The 19,267-nt window shown below is 39.1% G+C and overlaps 1 protein-coding gene across 3 annotated transcripts in view; it reads left to right on the forward strand.

Annotated features, from left to right (window-relative positions):
* Positions 1–19,267, forward strand: part of LOC311287724 (Fc receptor-like protein 5) — a 211,413-nt gene that overhangs the window by 37,467 nt on the left and 154,679 nt on the right. For 2 of the 3 annotated variants that reach the window (XM_084404753.1, XM_084404754.1), the window contains exon 21: positions 5,492–6,303. The exons of the other annotated variant lie outside the window; for it this stretch is intronic. In XM_084404753.1, coding sequence (XP_084260879.1) covers positions 5,492–5,499 — 8 coding nt within the window. In that variant the 3' untranslated portion in view covers positions 5,500–6,303. Of the gene's footprint in view, positions 1–5,491; positions 6,304–19,267 lie in introns of those variants that run through there. 3 annotated transcript variants of the gene reach the window in all.

Consider the following 19,267-nt stretch of genomic DNA (forward strand, 5'->3'; position numbering starts at 1 on the left):
GGCGGAATTGTTTTCTGAAACTGCAAAATAGCACCAGGGAACGTTTGCGCCGGAACACGCCTCCTCTTTTCGCTGAACCGCCCCCGGGAGCGCAAGTTCATTCCCTAATTTACAGACGTGCGTCTGCCGAGGGAAAAGTCCGCTGTGCGTCGGGTGCAAAATAGGAATGATACATGCGTCATTTTACAAAGTCAATTGCGCTGGGTGCAAGATAGGGCCCACTGTGTTACTCACGTGTGGAGTGAATCAAAGCAACATCTGTGTCTGTTTTCAGGCCTTCCCGCTTCGCTCTCTCCAGCTTTTCTCTTTTGTATCATGTCTCATCTCTACAGTATTTCTGCAGTCTTTCTTCAAATCTCCCTCTTGATCGTTCTCTCTCCTCCACCGTCATGCATTGGCTACACGCGTTTGTTGTGTCTGTGCGACTAACTTCCAAACAGCATATTTCAATGAGTAAAATCACTGAAGGAAAGAGGAATAAACATTTGAAGTCTCCATTGTGGTGATCAGTGTTTCCTGTAGTTGAGCTCTTGATTGTTTTAATTAGTTTTTCTCTGGCTGTTTTAACAGTGTGTTCAAAAAAGACTTTTAATGTGTCAGAAGGATTCAAGGCAGAACAACATCCAGCCTGGTCTCATTGGTAATACATAGGTATTAATACGTCATTTTCAAAGACACAAAACATACTTTTTTGTACGTTTGGATAGATGATGTTGACTGTCATGGTGACGCTATCATGAAGTGGCCTGATTCACTGATCAGAAGTGTTTTTGTTGTTGTTGTTGTAGTGGTAAAAACAAGTTTCCTATTTTAAATCCTTGTTTCTTGTCCACTGTGGGAGATGCTGAGGCTATGATTCTGACTCGTACCATAAATAGATCCAGAGAGGCGTGTTGATGTTCCAAACTAATAACTGAAGTTTATTAAATCAAAAATAAAGATGCATTGTAACATAAAACAAAACAAACAACTTTTAGGCAGCTTGCAGGTTTGTTGCACCATGCCACCCTAGCTCCAAGTGTACGGTCAAAAGACTGTGTGCTCTTGCAACAGCGCCCCCTTCCTGTCAGGGGTGGCCTATCCTTTATACAATTTTTCACCTCTCACCTATAGAGGGCACACACTCAGAAAAATAAACACAATTAACAAAACACAACAAACTGATATTTAAATGAACAAATTTATACAAATTAAATAAGGTGGTAAGTATGGCTCCTACAGTTGTTGTTATTAATTAGTTTAAATATTGTGTGTGTCGCGTCAGCCTCTTGGTAGTTTCTACCGTGATCACATTACTCTATTTCGGCCACGAGACTCTTACTCTATTTACTCCTGTAAAAGGTATACCTTTATAAAGTCAGGAGGAGTCAGGTAGGCTTATAATATTCTCTTCTCTGATTATATTATCTCAGGGTCAGCTCTGATCTACTGTACCCCCTAGGCCTGCGGTTCAGAAAACAGCCAAGCCTACCAGTGTAGTTAGTTCAGTTCACCACAGCTGTCTCTCCTATTCCTGCTCATGCTCTCCCACGGCCTACTCAGTTGCGAATGTTTGACAACCTTGTCTGGATATTGCTATAAAAATCGATCTTTTTCAGACAGTCATCTCATGAAACCCCAAAAGGATTCTTACTCTACAGCAATGAACAGACTGGGACAATCCTATCAGAGTTCATTTCATTCTCATTCTCATTTTATTATTTCTTGCAGAGGTAAAAGCTAAATACACCACTCTATGCCAGCTAAGCTGGAAGATCCATGCCAGAGACACATTACATTTTAAAGCTTTGTTCAGTGTATGTTTTCTTCTCTAAGAATGTCAGGTTTCTTATCTTGATCTTCTGGGGGCGTATTACAGAAACTTTGTATCTTAAGTCTTAAGTTAAGATCTGACAAGTTAATTTTGGATTTTCGCTCATTATCAATCACGCCACCGGCCTCATGCCGCTCTCTCACGGCCCTCGGCCTCGTCCTGCTTGCCACACTGGGGCTTTTCATTATATTAAGTTTTGATAAGCTTGGTAGAAAAGGCAAAGCCCAATAATTTTTAGTCTGTAATTATTTTTATTTTAGAGTTTTATCGTCAAAGTGCAGCACATCACTTGAGTGTTCACATAGTCTTTCCACCATCAAACATCGCTGTTCTTCATCTTGTATCATTAATAAATAAGACGCCATTCTCAGACAAGGCTATTTTTATGTGATTTTTATAGTTGGCTTTCAAAAACTATTGAAGTTAGGACACCATTGGGGTTAAGACCGTTTTTAGTATTTTTTGTGGAGTTAGGATGCTTCTGTAATACCATTTCCTATCCGTAGTTAAGATAAGATTATGCACTTAAGAAATGTCATTTTGTAATAGCTTTTGTCCTAAATGAGGTCCTAACTGAAATTGCCATGGTTACCAAACAGAAATATAGGATTCTAAAGTTAGGATCTCTCTCTCTCTCTCTCTCTCTCTCTCTCTCTCTCTCTCTCTCTCTCTCTCTCTCTCTCTCTCTCTCTCTCTCTCTCTCTATTCAATTCAAATGAGCTTTATTGGCATGACTTGTACAATATTGCCAAAGCATTGGCCATTACATAGGCAATGAACAAATAATCAATTAAGTCAATAAATCAATCAGTAAACAAATGCATGAATACATTTATATAAACAAGAAATAACACGACAAAGAAAAAAAAGAAAAAAACACCATTGTACATTTGTACCTTCGACAAGAAAATAACATTTCTGACTTCAGTTTTGTCCACTGGCTGACTCTCTTAGTTTATGGCAAGCTGTTATATATTTTGCTGCTGTTGTGATCAAGCTACTGTAGTTTTCTCCCAAAATATTATTTATTATTTTTCTGAATTTGGTAATGCCATAAAATTTGGTTCTAGTTGTTTGAATTTCCAATCTAGTTGTTTGAGTGACTAATCAAAGTTTAACCTGATAGAAAAATATTTATTTAATGTTATCCGTGTAATATTTAATCTGTAACAATGTGGACTTTTATAAAGATCCGTTTGGCCATTAACTTTTAAATGCATCATTATGCATGAATATGAGGAGAGTCTCCGCATGAAAGACCCGCGACTGCAGATCAACGTGCTTCTGCATTTCTCTCCGATACGGTAGAAAATTCGACATGTTATCAAACACACCTGATTCAGGTCATCAGCTCATTAGTGACTCAGCCGTTTCTCAATATGTGTTCTTGTCTGTACTTGTGTTCTTGTGGACTTGAGAGACGTCATCAGTCGCTGCCCTACTTCAGAGTCCACATCAAGCCAAGAACAGTTCAACTTCTTCAAATCCCCGGATGTGTTCTTGATCCGCCCCTTTTACCGAGGATGCATCGAGAGGTGACTTGTGCAGACTTGAGACAACAAGGCATCCCAGAATGCATCTCGCACCAACCAGCAAGCGTCAAGCGTAGGAGTAAACCTGCACAATTTAAAAATACCACTGTTATTGTGTCACAAAATGCCGTTTTAAGAGTTTTCCAGGCGAGAATGTAGTTGTTTTAAGCTCAAATCTGTGGTTTATTTATAAAGATACAGTAGCTCCTGTTTTAAAATTGTGAGAATGCAGGAGATCTCCGGGCGCTCAGCGTTAATTAACCCCGTCTAGAACAGCCTTACCTCGGATAGTCCTTCTGACGTTTGCTGCTGTGCTCTGATGTCTCTGTAGTGGTTAAACAGGAGATGTTATTCGTTGTGTGTGTATTTAATGGGCGATCTTTGGTCTCATGAATCTATAATTTGTTCCCTGGCAAATCGTTTTGGCTGAGAGCAAACTGAAGGTCATGATATATTTAGGCCATTTAACTTTACCATTATAGCCTAGAGCGCTGACTTTGTAAATCTTACAGAATTGTTTGCTTTATTTCTTATTGTATAGCTTCTTATACCTTTTACGTATACTTGTATAATGGCAATTATTGATCGTTAAAACTGACATTTAACCAAAAAAAAAGAGACAGGGTTGTGTTTTGTTATATTTCAATTTATTACAGTGAAGATAATCAGAGTACATGTGCACATATTGCCTGAACCACATATTAATGTTTAATATTTTTAAAAATGTAAATAAAAAGTTGTTGATAAAAACATGTATATTGTTTTAAATATACATGCAGTGAAGGTCATCAAAGTACACGTTGCCTGAACCATATTTGTGTGGCTATGTTTAATGTTTAAGATTTAAAAAAAAATAAAAATTTTATGAAAACAAAAAGAGGCAGAGTGATGTTATAATATTTTGTTTTATTGTTGCCTAAAATATAGGCTACATACTGAGATAACCGGAGTAGCCAGAGCGAGCTGAGTGACGTTATCAAGTACGCTGCTGTTCCATTTGCAGATTTACCGGACTTTCATCCTCTCGTCTTTGGGAGTCCGTTCTCCTGAGTCAAACTTGGCAAGTCTGAACTTTGCGTACTTGGTATTGAGAAACGCCTAAAGATCTGAAATGAGTGTGTCAGACAAAGGAGACGTGCAACATGTGCAGTGTTGGACCTCCAGGAACATGATTAGGAACCACTGATCGAAATGTTTGGAAGAGAACAGTCCATTTCTCTCGACATGTGCTTGTGCTACAGACCATGTGATAATCTATAGCAAAAGTATAAAATGAAGACTTGTGAGCAGGAAGTTTTTAGCAACAGTGTCATTTATACACTCACAGACATCAACAATCAGCATATGAACCATAACAATCATGACATCATGCCAGCATACAAAATTCATTAATGGAGCCCAGCATGTATTGTGGCATGAATAATTTATTCAGCTGAATTATTTTACTATTTAGGTATTACTAATTACTATTATTTTACTAAATCCTCCATTATACCTTTAAAGCAGTTATTTAAATGACTTTAATGCTGTAATTTGAATGTCATTGGAAAGACATGTTGAGCTGCCTATTCATAAATATCTTTATCAATGTTGAATAGTTTTCCAAACTGCAATTGCTGAAAGAGAAATAAACTAACGAAAGTCAAGAGCCCAACTAAATCAAACACTGATCACCATAACGGTGTGTTCAAATGAAACAATAAATCATCAACATCTAAACCTCAGTTAATTCGCAGTAAGATCTTCTGTAGACGTCTGACAGAAATAAAGTCAGTCTGGTTAGTAATAGGTGAAGCTGGTAGTGCTGTTTGTGGAGTTGTTTAATCCTCCTCTGTGAGATCTTCAGAGATTTAACATATTTTATCTTCAGTTGATTTCATCTAAGACTGTGGCTGGAGTCAGTTGTAGTTTCTGTTCTTGTTGTTTCACTTTCCTTCAGTGATTCTGCTTGTTAACAGCAGGCGTCCGGATGTTTGAAAGAATGTTTTAGGAACATCATACTATCCTTTTAAAAACATTCCTCTAACATTATGAAAACTGGACATTTTAACGTTTCCATCACCACAACAGAATGTTTGGAAAACGTTCTTAGAACAACAATTTGTGGAAATTGAATAATTAATCAAAGTGCATTCTCTTTTTAAAGGTCCCTGAGAGCAGTGAAGAAAACAGACGGCAAGAGAGAAACACCAGCAGAAGAAATGAACCTGAACTGCTCATGACTGAATGAAAGAGAACTGCACTGCATTATCTGCATACATATTATATAAGGAAATCTAGCTTTAATATATACTAAAACATTTTCTCTAATGAGCATTTATTTTTAACACGTCTTATTAATTAGTGCCTGTGTTTTTGTCAAAACAAGATGATTTGTCTTATAGCATACAGTGTTGGGGGTAATGCATTACAAGTAACACATTTTTTTCTGCATTTAATCTCACTTTATTGTCCAGTGTTGCTGCTGACCTTCGATGATTCAGTTACACCATAAGCAAAAATGACTTTATATTTGTTGTTATTATTGCTGAAGAAAGTGTTAAACTCTCTTCACCTGCATCCTATTCTTCTGTAATCTTGAATGGCAGCAGCTGAAGAGTTTGTTTGAGCGCCCTCTACTGTACACGCGTGGATTTGCATTTCCTTCAGCCTTATTATTTCAGTTTTGGTGTGAAAGGGCCTTTACATTTGCCCAAAAATATTACGGGTTTTTTTTGTAATAATAATAATAAAAATTGTTTAAAAAAAGCCCATGTGAGGAAACAGTACTTTTCTTAAAAAGTAACTTTTTAAGGGAGTAATGTGATATTGTAATTTATTACTTTTCAAAGTAACTCTCCCCGACACCGCTCATATATAGCCTACTGTTTTCTTACTTCATTTATTTCATATTTGCTGTTTTTTGCTGAAGTTAACAAACTGTAAGCTTTCTATTTGATAAATAAAGTGTGACATGACATTTTCTTTGCATGACTTTTTCACATTTGTTAACCTAAGATCACAAGGGTTGAAAAAATGTTTGTTAATACAAACTTATGAACAAAAGTAATGACCATATTCTAAACAGTTCAGTGAAGGTCACGGGTGTTTTCAATGTATTTTCTGATTCTCTGATGCTGGGACTAAATTGCTCAACAAAGGGAAAGTAACTACACATTATGAGTATAAAAACTGATAGCAATCAAAATTCATTGAAATCTTAGCTGTGTTTTTACTTTGCAGTGCATTATTATCTCACACTGAACAGGGTGTCGTCATTAAAATAATATTTCATTCTTGAGAACGTTAAACGCTTTTCACATCCAGAAAACTATCAGAGGACGTCTCAATTTAACCGATTATTTTGAAGGATTCCTCAAGTGTATCCTTCACATCCTTCAATCACCCACAATCCTTTGCAACACATTCAATTCATGAAGAATTAACGTACAGAAAAGAAGTCGGCTCTGAGCTTATCTGAGTTTATTATTAAATGTAAGACTAAATTAATGTTCGGGACATCAAGGCATAAATGTTATCGTTTGTTTTGGTGTAAATGAATCACTTAACACTAAACTGCCAGTAATGTCAGCCACTGGGAGACCACAGACGAGTGTCATTCACTCTATTGCATTAATGCATTTTTCCAAAAGTAAGTGTTATATTATGTTGGTGCTGAAACTGTGGGGGCAGGAACATGTGTGATGTAGCCATGCACACTTAGACTCTCTTAGACTGTCTAGCGTTTAATGCTGAGGATGAACAGCCCACAAGCCTCAGAAGGAATGACGGACACAGCCTCACTAGGATGCCTGTGTGACAACCTGCCCCGACCTTACATTTATGGGGGAAACAATACCTTTGTCCTGTAAAAACACTTTCGTCCATTTGTTGTTGACTCTTGCTTTTGCATTGTCAATGTGTTTTTGTTTTAGCTTATTAAAAAAATCCTTTTTTGAATTTGATACACACACATTCACAAAAAAGTTTTATAACCACTGGCAGAGAAAAACTTTGACTGACTTCCACTGTGACACTGACAACTAGCCCTGATGTCCACTAATTAACAGATTACCAAGCATAAATATTAATGCATAAAGTATTCATTCTGATTGATGTTTATCTCTCTAAAAAGTGGTGAGCGACATTAATTAGGTAGATGAGAAAATACTTAAAAAGACCGAAAAACAAGAAGAGATTTAAGTTTGCTCAGTCTTCTCCAGTTGATGTGACGGACTCGTCCACTAAAGCTCCTGCTGACGGCAGCAAACTCCTCACCTCTTCACACAAATGCAGGTTTCAATCTCTGCACCGCATTATTGGCTGAATGCAATCATTCTGTCTGCCACACATGTCCTCTTCTTCTGAGCAGGACGATTACTCTTCCATCCAGAAGACCAAGACTGATGCTTCTTCCTCAACTTCAGTCCACATATCATTGAGGATCGAGAAGAGACATTTGAGGCTGTAACCCAGGAGAAAGCAACCAGAGGTTAGAGAATATCAAGGTTGTATAATGCATGAGTCTCCACACCTGCTCCTGTAGAGTTAATCTCCAACCCTAATCTAACACACCTGAAGCAGTTTATCAAGGTGTTCAGGGTTCAGTGTTGGAGCGGGGCTGGAACTGAAGTCAGCAGGAGAATAGCTGAAGGAAGTCTGTCTGAAATCAGTTTCGTAATATATATTTGTTTGAAATTACCTGATAGGGCAACAAGTCAGCTGCGTAAGTTTTCAGACACAGCCCTGCTGTATAACAATCTTTCAGTGTCTGATTGTTCAGTATCTACTTCTTGAAGCTAAAAAAAAAAAAAAAAAAACTTCCCTGATTTCTATATGTTTATGTCTCCAGTAAAATCTTTCTTATTATGTCTTCACAGCAGAAGTTGGAGTCAGTTCCTCCTCATCCGCAGTCAACGGATCCTCAGAACAAAAAGAGTCGGAGCTGTTGACTGTGACCCTGGACCTGAACCCGTCACAGAGTGAGATAAAGCAGCTCTCCATCTTTTCTACTGTACTCTTAACCCTTGTGCATCAATTTAAAAAAGTTACACATAGCTATAGAGGACAAAAATGTCAGTGTCAAAAAACTGTCCTAAAAAAAATTTAAGCTTAGGAGCACAGACTTAAGTTTGGTATCATTTTAAAGAATACCCTTGGCAGATTATTGCTAAAGTAAAAAAAATAAAATAATAATAATGGGAAGCAAGGTGTCTGAGCAAGACACTTAACCCCTAGTTGCTCCAGAGGTGTGCAACCTCTGACATATATAGCAATTGTAAGTCGCTTTGGATAAAAGCGTCAGCTAAATGAATAAATGTAAATGTAAATAATAATAATAAAAATAATAATAATAAAAAAAAAGTTATATAGGTTTAAGTTTATGAAAATTATTTACGAACATAATATATATAAAATATATATTTTATGAAACAAGTTGAACTCTAAAACGGCTAGAAAATCAAAGCCATGATTCTAAATAAGTTGTGTTCCAAATTTGAGGTTGATTTCTCAAAAACATAAGCTTTCAGTAAGATTTTGTTTGGGCGCAGTACCAGAACGTTCCCCATTGGACGCCAAACTCCACTGGTGATCACAGTGATTGGATTTTATATTTGCAGTAGAGTTTTTCTCTCTCAAATATTACAAGCACACAAACACACTTTTTATTTTATTACACACATACAAACCACACTCAGACATCCATACCAACACACCCACACAATTATCGTTGCATAATTTATCCAATTGGCTCTATAATAAGCCAAAGCAGAAAACAGGAATAAAGCGAGTATTTGCTTTATAGAGCTGGTAAGTCCCGCCCCTTCCGCTAACCCCACTGGACCTCAAAGTTGAAAAACCGTCAATGCAAGTGAATGGGAGAAAATAATTATTTTCTGGTCCCGTTTGAATTTTGCCATGAATGTGAACATATGTTGTCTGTGAATTTTTTATAGAACTTTTCGTGTGAAGAATGCTACAATTTAGCGGGTAGAAGTTTGATACGGGTAGACTTTGTGTGAGAGCACTTTGTGGACTACAACTCTTCGCTGCTTTCGACGCGTTTGAAACATCACCACCACTAGCACACGGCTCTAGCTCACGAATCCCGCTAAACATGACTGTCTTTGGTGCACTTCACCGCCTTCTTTCAGGGAGAGGACAAAATCGTTGAGGTTGGCGAAAACCACGGGTAAGTCAACTTTATGGGGTGACGTCACATAGGCGACATGTAGTCTTTCTCGTTATGTCTTTTCCACAACTGCTAGCCGAAGAATCATACCATATACTGTCAAACTCGTAACATGAAAAATGATATAAAAAATTCACAGGCAACATATGTTCACATTCATGGCACAATTCAAACGGGACCAGAAAATAATTATTTTCTCCCATTCACTTGCATTGACGGTTTTTCAACTTTGAGGTCCAGCGGGGTTTTACCAGCTCTATAGGCCAAACCTGAAAAAATGGCACCATCTGATAAAAAAAAATAGTAAAAATAAAACTTTTGAAGCCTTGCCAACAGAATGAAAGACTGAAAAGATTGCATGATTTTATAGTTAAACGGCCCTGCGATTAAAAAAATGCAGTTTTAGTAGGTTTCAATGGGGACATTTTTGTCCAAAAGGCGCTGAGAGGAGGTATTTTGTGTACCTAGTGCAAAATAGATTTTTTTAAGGAAATGGCAGTGAAATAGTAAAATTCCAATAAAAACATTAGCATTAACACAGGCAAAGTGATAAAATAAATAAATAAATAAAAAACCCTGAAAAGGACAAAAATGTCCATAAGGATGCACAAGGGAATGCACAATGCTTGATTTGACTTGATAAATGCTGATATATTCAGATCTACTCCTATATTAAAGCAGGTAAATGGTATGAATAATATATCATTCTTTGTATTAATATTTCTTCCCAGCAGTAGTTGATGGGATGAAGCCCTGTCCCAGCAGTAGTTGATGGGATGAAGCCCTGTCCCAGCAGTAGTTGATGGGATGAAACCCTCTCCCAGTAGTAGTTGATGGGATGAAACCCTCTCCCAACAGTAGTTGATGGAATGAAGCCCTGTCCCAGCAGTAGTTGATGGGATGAAACCCTCTCCCAGCAGTAGTTGATGGGATGAAGCCCTGTCCCAGCAGTAGTTGATGGGATGAAACCCTCTCCCAGCAGTAGTTGATGGGATGAAGCCCTGTCCCAGCAGTAGTTGATGGGATGAAGCCCTGTCCTAACAGTAGTTGATGGGATGAAGCCCTGTCCCAGCAGTAGTTGATGGGATGAAGCCCTCTCCCAGCAGTAGTTGATGGGATGAAGCCCTGTCCCAACAGTAGTTGATGGGATGAAGCCCTGTCCCAGCAGTAGTTGATGGGATGAAGCCCTGTCCCAGCAGTAGTTGATGGGATGAAGCCCTGTCCCAGCAGTAGTTGATGGGATGAAGCCCTGTCCCAGCAGTAGTTGATGGGATGAAGCCCTGTCCCAGCAGTAGTTGATGGGATGAAGCCCTCTCCCAGCAGTAGTTGATGGGATGAAGCCCTGTCCCAACAGTAGTTGATGGGATGAAACCCTCTCCCAGCAGTAGTTGATGGGATGAAGCCCTCTCCCAGCAGTAGTTGATGGGATGAAACCCTGTCCCAACAGTAGTTGATGGGATGAAACCCTCTCCCAACAGTAGTTGATGGGATGAAGCCCTCTCCCAGCAGTAGTTGATGGGATGAAGCCCTGTCCCAACAGTAGTTGATGGGATGAAACCCTCTCCCAGCAGTAGTTGATGGGATGAAGCCCTGTCCCAACAGTAGTTGATGGGATGAAACCCTCTCCCAGCAGTAGTTGATGGGATGAAGCCCTCTCCCAGCAGTAGTTGATGGGATGAAACCCTGTCCCAACAGTAGTTGATGGGATGAAACCCTGTCCCAACAGTAGTTGATGGGATGAAACCCTCTCCCAACAGTAGTTGATGGGATGAAGCCCTCTCCCAGCAGTAGTTGATGGGATGAAGCCCTGTCCCAACAGTAGTTGATGGGATGAAACCCTCTCCCAACAGTAGTTGATGGGATGAAACCCTCTCCCAGCAGTAGTTGATGGGATGAAGCCCTGTCCCAACAGTAGTTGATGGGATGAAACCCTCTCCCAGCAGTAGTTGATGGGATGAAGCCCTCTCCCAGCAGTAGTTGATGGGATGAAACCCTGTCCCAACAGTAGTTGATGGGATGAAACCCTGTCCCAGCAGTAGTTGATGGGATGAAGCCCTGTCCCAACAGTAGTTGATGGGATGAAGCCCTCTCCCAGCTTCCATGGTTCTTCCACATCCACAGACGGATCTGCCAACAGAATGAAAGACTGAAAAGATTGCATGATTTTATAGTTAAACGGCCCTGCGATTAAAAAAATGCAGTTTTAGTAGGTTTCAATGGGGACATTTTTGTCCAAAAGGCGCTGAGAGGAGGTATTTTGTGTACCTAGTGCAAAATAGATTTTTTAAAGGAAATGGCAGTGAAATAGTAAAATTCCAATAAAAACCTGTGGCAAATTTTATGCAGTTAGCATTAACACAGGCAAAGTGATAAAAAAATAAATTAAAAAAAAACCCTGAAAAGGACAAAAATGTCCATAAGGATGCACAAGGGAATGCACAATGCTTGATTTGACTTGATAAATGCTGATATATTCAGATCTACTCCTATATTAAAGCAGGTAAATGGTATGAATAATATATCATTCTTTGTATTAATACTTCTTCCCAGCAGTAGTTGATGGGATGAAGCCCTGTCCCAGCAGTAGTTGATGGGATGAAGCCCTGTCCCAGCAGTAGTTGATGGGATGAAACCCTCTCCCAGTAGTAGTTGATGGGATGAAACCCTCTCCATTAACTAGTGGTTGGCTCTTAAAATAGCTTTATATATATATATATATATATAACAAGTTAAAAGACTGAGTTTATTTCTTTTTGGCTGCTGTCTTTTTAGGCTTGGCTGCTTTAGGTTTCGCCATTTTTGGGTTTAGCTACCTCTGACTTTTTTCGGACTCTTGGCTGCTTTCTTAGGAGTCGCTGGTTTCTTTGTCTTCTTAAAGGGGTCATGAACTGGATTGTTTTATTATTTTATAATGTTGCCTGGGGTGCCCTTATAATGTTAGTATGATTTTTACATCAAAAATTGTCATAATTTATAAATAAATGCCATTTTTCCAAGCCTGATTTCAGGCTCAGATTTGAACGCTCTGTTTTAAGGGGCGTGTCTGCTATGAGACTGCAGTGCAAACGCCCACTGCTGTGATTGGCTGACATGCTTGCATATGAAATAGCTAGTATTACATGAACTCTCTCGAAAACTTTTACTACGTTTTTACTATTACAGCTATCGAGATTAACAAATTGTGAAAAGTATCGTTTAAAGCATTATATTTAAATCTATTCCATCACATGAAAGGTTGCAGCATGATGAGCACTGACTGAGCAGATGACAGTCTGTTGATCGCGTGAATAAAGATCTTATCATTGCAACGCAATTTTTGCACTCTCACAAATGCTTACACCAAATCACAATGCAAACACGATGTGAATACACAGTAAGAGCTTCGTTGTGTAGTGTAACAGTGTCATTATTTCATCACGAGTTTGGTAAGTGTCCAGATAAGCTCTCGCGGCTCGCGCTGTGCTGTTTGATTGACAGCTTGGGCGATTGGAAAGGGATCGTTCTTTGATCGCTTTCTGTATATAATTTAATAACAGTTTAAAAAAGATTGTTTTCATAATACTACGAGAAATTATGTGAAGTTGATCGTTTAGTCACTGATGCATAAACAGGATGAACGATTTTAAGAGAAATATCTGAACTTAAATAATTACACCGAAATCACTGATCGCAGATCAGGCATTATAATACACATGGTTACTTACATGTTGCTGGCAGATCCGTCTCGGGAAATTGTGATTGACTGGTTTAATAAAGTTTAACCATGCTGGAATCCGAAGGAAGCTTATGCAGACTGTCTTCTTCCACAAACAGGCACTGCACAATATTTAAACAGCATGTTTATTGCTTGGAAGTAGCTCAATCCGGTTTAGCAATTATCATATCATCCTATGTTAATTAGCATGTTTGGGCGAATCGGTGGGCGGGGCTAAACAGGCCGTGTTGAAGTAGGCGTTGATCTTCTTTTGTGGAGGCGGTGTTTTATCCTCTTTGACGTCATAGTTCCCCACTTTGAAAAACGAGTCGTTTGCTGAGCCTGATGTCTATAAAAGCTTTTATTGGACTAACAAAGTAGTTTTCAGTTCTGAAACTTACAGGATATTATTATAGTATGATGATCTCTTATATGTCAAAAGCTCAAGGAAATTTTGATTTCTCAGTTCATCACCCCTTTAAGGCTCTTCGTTGCCTTTTTAGCAGCGGTTTTCTTCACCTTCTTCAGAGATTTCTGAGCGGCGGGTTTCTTTGCTGCTGCAGTTTTGGTCTTCTTAGCGGCAGCGGGTTTCTTGGCTTTAGGAGCCTGTTGAGTTATATGTTCTCATTAAACATATAATTTATATTTTGTTATGTAGCTTGCTGTTATTTTATTTATTTTTTAGATTATACCAACTGTTGTATTGTATCATATGCCAAAAATGTGCAAGAGTTCATTGTGCGCATGTGTGAACAAACGGGACTTTTATTTTGACTCAAGTTGTTGAATGCGAAATCTTAGTACTGAGTACTTAGTACGTGTTGCTGCTCCCTCGGGCGCTGATGTTATACCAGCGCGTTGAGATGTAAACGAACAAAATAAATAATACTAAGAAGTTTTATCTGGATTTTCTTTAATGGATGGATGACAAAAACATATTGCACATAGACATGACGGAGAGAAATGAAACCTTAACAGGTTATGGGCCCAGGCGCGCCAATGCTACAGGAGGAAGATGGCAGAGGTTAGTTTTCGACGGAGACGAAAACAACTACGAACTATGGGAAGTAAAATTTCTTGGCCATCTGAGAATAATGGGTTTAAAAGAAACAATACTGTCTACCGGGGATATAGACGAGGAAACAAATGAGGAGTGCTACGCTGAATTAATCCAGTTTCTCGATGATAAAAGCCTGTCACTGGTGATGCGGGAGGCGACTGATGACGGCAGGAAAGCTCTGCAAATACTTCGAAATCACTACGCCAGTCAGGGTAAGCCTCGAATTATCGCCCTATACACTGAACTAACTTCGTTAAAGAAGGAATCTGACGAGACGATAACAGACTACATTATCCGAGCTGAGAAAGCGGTGACTTCCCTAAGAAACGCAAAAGAAGTAATAAGTGACGGACTGATAATAGCTATGATCCTAAAGGGCCTGCCAGATTCCTACAAACCTTTTGCTATCCATACTACACAGAGTAGTGAAGAATTGACTTTTTCCCAGTTCAAAAGCAAACTAAGAAGCTACGAAGAGACAGAAAAATTTGATGATAAACCCAAATCTGACAATGTGATGAAAGTGCACATAGCATCCGTGACCTGCTACGGATGTGGAAACCGCGGTCATATTGCGCGCGATTGCCGCCAAAAAGGCGTACCTAAGTGGTGCAGCTACCATAGAAGTTCAACACACAGTGATGAGACATGCCGCCGGAGAAAGGACGGACACAAAGATGAAGCAAAACAGGCTGCGGAAAAACAAGAGGAGCGTGAGAAAGAACAAACATTTGTGTTCAAAGTAAGTCAGACATTTCTTCCAGATAATATTACGAAAAATGGACTAATGGTAGACTGTGGAGCAACATCCCACATCTTAACAGACAAGAACAATTTCACAAAATTTGACGAGAGTTTCGACCCAAAGTCACACTACATGGAGCTGGCGGATGGAGCCAGGATGAACAACGTGGCATTAAAGCGGGGCGACGCAGAGGTGTTACTGCTGGACGTGGAAGGGAAATGCGTCAGGATCACTCTAAAGAAGGCCTTGTTCATACCATCATACCCACAGAGCATCATCTCCGTTCAAGCTGCTACAACAGACGGGGCCAAGGTGATCTTCCAGGAAGGACAGAATGAACTGATAAGCAAGGATGGAGCTGTGTTCCGCATAGAAGAGCATGAAAGGCTGTACTATCTGAAAACGGTAAATAACAACAAACAATGTGTTGATGCATCAGTTACAGATATGATGTCCAGGGACAAAGTGAGTCTAACTTGTAATGTTAAAACATGGCATGAGATCATGGGACATTGTAATGTTAGTGATGTGTTGAAATTACCTGAAGTGGTTGAGGGTATGAAAATCACGGGTAATACCAAATTAGACTGTAATGTTTGTACTGAGGGAAAGTTCATCAACAGCAGAAATAGGAAAACTGACACAAAAGCTGGTGAGGCCCTAGAGTTGGTACATACTGACTTAGCAGGTCCCATTGAACCAACTTCTCAAGATGGATATAAGTATGCAATTTCATTCACAGATGATTTTTCAGGGGCAGTATCTGTTTACTTCCTTAAGAACAAGAGTGACACTACTCTAGCGACAGAGAAGTTCCTTGCAGACAGTGCACCATACGGTAGAGTCAAATGCATAAGATCAGACAATGGCACAGAATACACAAGCAATGCATTTCAGTCACTTTTACGAGAAAATGGTATAAGACATGATACATCATCCCCGTACTCCCCTCATCAAAATGGTACAGCTGAGAGACAATGGCGAACCATCTTTGAAATGGGAAGGTGTCTGCTAATAGAGAAGGGATTACCAAAGGTTCTGTGGCCTTATGCTGTCCAAACTGCAACTCACATCCGAAACAGATGCTATAATGACAGAATTAAGAATACTCCATACTTCATGTTGACAGGAAGAAAGCCAGACCTTTCTAAAATGTGGATTTTTGGATCAGAATGCTATGCGTACAAACACAATCATAAGAAACTGGATCCTAGATGTGAGAAGGGAATATTTGTGGGGTATAGTAAAAATAGCCCAGCTTATCTGATATACAATCCACAGACAGAAAAGGTGTCAAAACATAGATTGGTAAAATTCATTAGGAAGAGCAGTGCTGAACAGCAGACACAAACCGATGAAGATTTCTTAGAAATACAATACAGAGACAGGACACAGGATAGTAAGAACAGTGGTGATGCCCCACAAAGTGAGGAAAGCACAGAGAACAAGGTCCTAAATGGAAACATGGAGAGTATTGATACAGACAATACAGAGGTGTCAGAACATGATGGAACTATAGAAAAAGTAGACACAGAAGACAACAAAAACAGTACAGGTCCAACAGCCACGGCTAGTCAAAAACATTACCACTCAAAAAGAGAAAAGAGAGCCCCAAAGTATTTACAAGATTATCTGACATACTCCAAAGATGACGTAACCAATGTGAGTGTTGATTATTGTTACAGGGCAGTGTGTGGGGTCCCCCAAACCTATAGAGAGGCCCTTATGTCACCTGAGGCTCCCGGATGGGAACATGCTATGAAGGAAGAGATGGACTCACTTAAAGAAAATGACACATTTGAATTGACAACTCTACCAGAGGGCAAAAAGACAGTGGGGGGAAGATGGGTATATGCCCTTAAAGAAAATGCAGAAACAGGAAAAATCTTCAAGGCTAGGTATGTTGCAAAGGGATACAACCAAACTGAAGGCATAGACTACCATGAGACATTTGCTCCTACAGCAAATCTCACCTCAGTACGGGCATTAATGCAGATAGCTGCTCAGAACAATTTCTTAGTTCATCAGATGGACGTCAAAACAGCATACTTGCATGCTCCCATAGAGGAAGACATATACTTAGATCAACCAGAGGGTTTTGAAGAGACATCTGACATAGGAGACAAGTTAGTATGCAAGTTGAAAAAATCTCTGTATGGTCTAAAACAGTCTGGAAGAAACTGGTACGAACTTTTAAATGATCATTTGGAACAAAACAACTTTGAGAGAAATCAGTCGGATCACTGTGTGTATAGAAAGCAGATTGAAAATGAGACGATCATAGTGATCATCTGGGTAGATGATTTGATAATTGCAGCAAGCAGTGAGGATCAGCTCAACAGTTTTAAAGAAATAATGAAGTCCAAATTTAACATGAAGGATCTAGGGAAAATATCTTATTTTTTGGGGATTCAGTTTGAGCAAAAAGAGGGAGAAATTAAAATGAATCAGAAAAGGTACATCCTCAAAATGCTTGAAAGGTTTGGAATGTCAAACTGTAAACCAAAAGCTACCCCAAGTGAGTTAAAAGTGGAGTGTAATAGGAATGAGGAAGGAAACAACAATGAGATTGAGAACCCCAAAGAATACCGTGAACTTGTTGGAAGCTTGATCTATGCAATGACCTGCACCAGACCAGACATTAGCTGGATAGTCAGTAAACTGTCACAAACCCTTGCAAAGCCTAAAACACATGACTTAGTAGCTGCTAAACATGTCCTGAGATACCTAAAAGGTACAGCTGACTACGAGCTGTGTTTCAAGAAAACAGACAAGACTTTAAGTCTAATAGCATTCAGTGATTCTGATTGGGCATCTTCTGTAGAAGATAGGCGTAGCATTTCAGGATACTGTTTCAGCCTAACAGAACAAGGCCCTGCTATCTCATGGAAGTCTAAGAAACAGCCGACAGTGGCACTGTCGACCTGCGAAGCTGAATACATTGGTCTAGCAAACACTACTCAGGAAAGCATGTACCTAACTCAACTGCTAAATGGCATGGACAGTAGTGTTTACACTTGCACCACGATGTATGGTGATAATCAGGGGGCCATTGCACTGAGTAAAAATCCAGTGAATAGATCTAGAACTAAACACATTGATGTGAAATATCACTTTATCCGTGATGCTGTCAGTAAGGGAAGAATACATATTGTGTACTGCCCAACAGAAGACATGGTAGCAGACATTTTGACAAAATCTGTTTCAAAAATTAAAATTCTAAAGTTCAAAGGTTTTCTGTTTGGGAACTAAATATTTGTGATGACATTGTGCATGGCTTAAGGTGATGAGAACAAGTGGGGGTGTTGAGTTATATGTTCTCATTAAACATATAATTTATATTTTGTTATGTAGCTTGCTGTTATTTTATTTATTTTTTAGATTATACCAACTGTTGTATTGTATCATATGCCAAAAATGTGCAAGAGTTCATTGTGCGCATGTGTGAACAAACGGGACTTTTATTTTGACTCAAGTTGTTGAATGCGAAATCTTAGTACTGAGTACTTAGTACGTGTTGCTGCTCCCTCGGGCGCTGATGTTATACCAGCGCGTTGAGATGTAAACGAACAAAATAAATAATACTAAGAAGTTTTATCTGGATTTTCTTTAATGGATGGATGACAAAAACATATTGCACATAGACATGACGGAGAGAAATGAAACCTTAACAGAGCCGCTTTCTTGGCGGGTTTTGTCTTGGTCTCGCTCTGTTTCTTGTTTAGTTTGCAGGAGCTGGAGGCACTGGTCCCTTTAGTCTGGACTAGGGTGCCTTTATCTGTCTGTGTAACTTTAAGAGAAAGATAGATGCAAAAGGTTTATAACTCAGTTCAGAATGACACCTTTTTTTCACTGTTTCCACCAAGGCCGTACGGTTTTAACTCTTGTAGCTGTTGTGTATTAGTTTTCTATACTGATTACACTGAATTCGGGTAGGATTGGGTTTTGTACCTAATCTTGCATATTTATCTCAATATATAGGCTAATCATAATCTGTTGAACACTTATTATAGTTTTTTATATATGCATTTATTGAGGTTTAATGACCATCAAAGTGATATCAACCAACGTTGGCAGGCCTTTAAATAAATGTCATCATTGTTCAGTCTAAATGAGTTCAGTTTCTCTCAGGTGGTTTCGCAGTAACTTTATAGCGGAAGTCACAGTACGTTGTGGGTTGTTTCCAAAAGCAGCCGTTCTTATATAGTGGGTCTAACTTTTCAGAGGCCATGGGTGGGAGAAAACTGAAAT

Source organism: Rutilus rutilus, assembly GCF_951802725.1.
Source record: "Rutilus rutilus genome assembly, chromosome: 3".
Taxonomy (NCBI): domain Eukaryota; kingdom Metazoa; phylum Chordata; class Actinopteri; order Cypriniformes; family Leuciscidae; genus Rutilus; species Rutilus rutilus.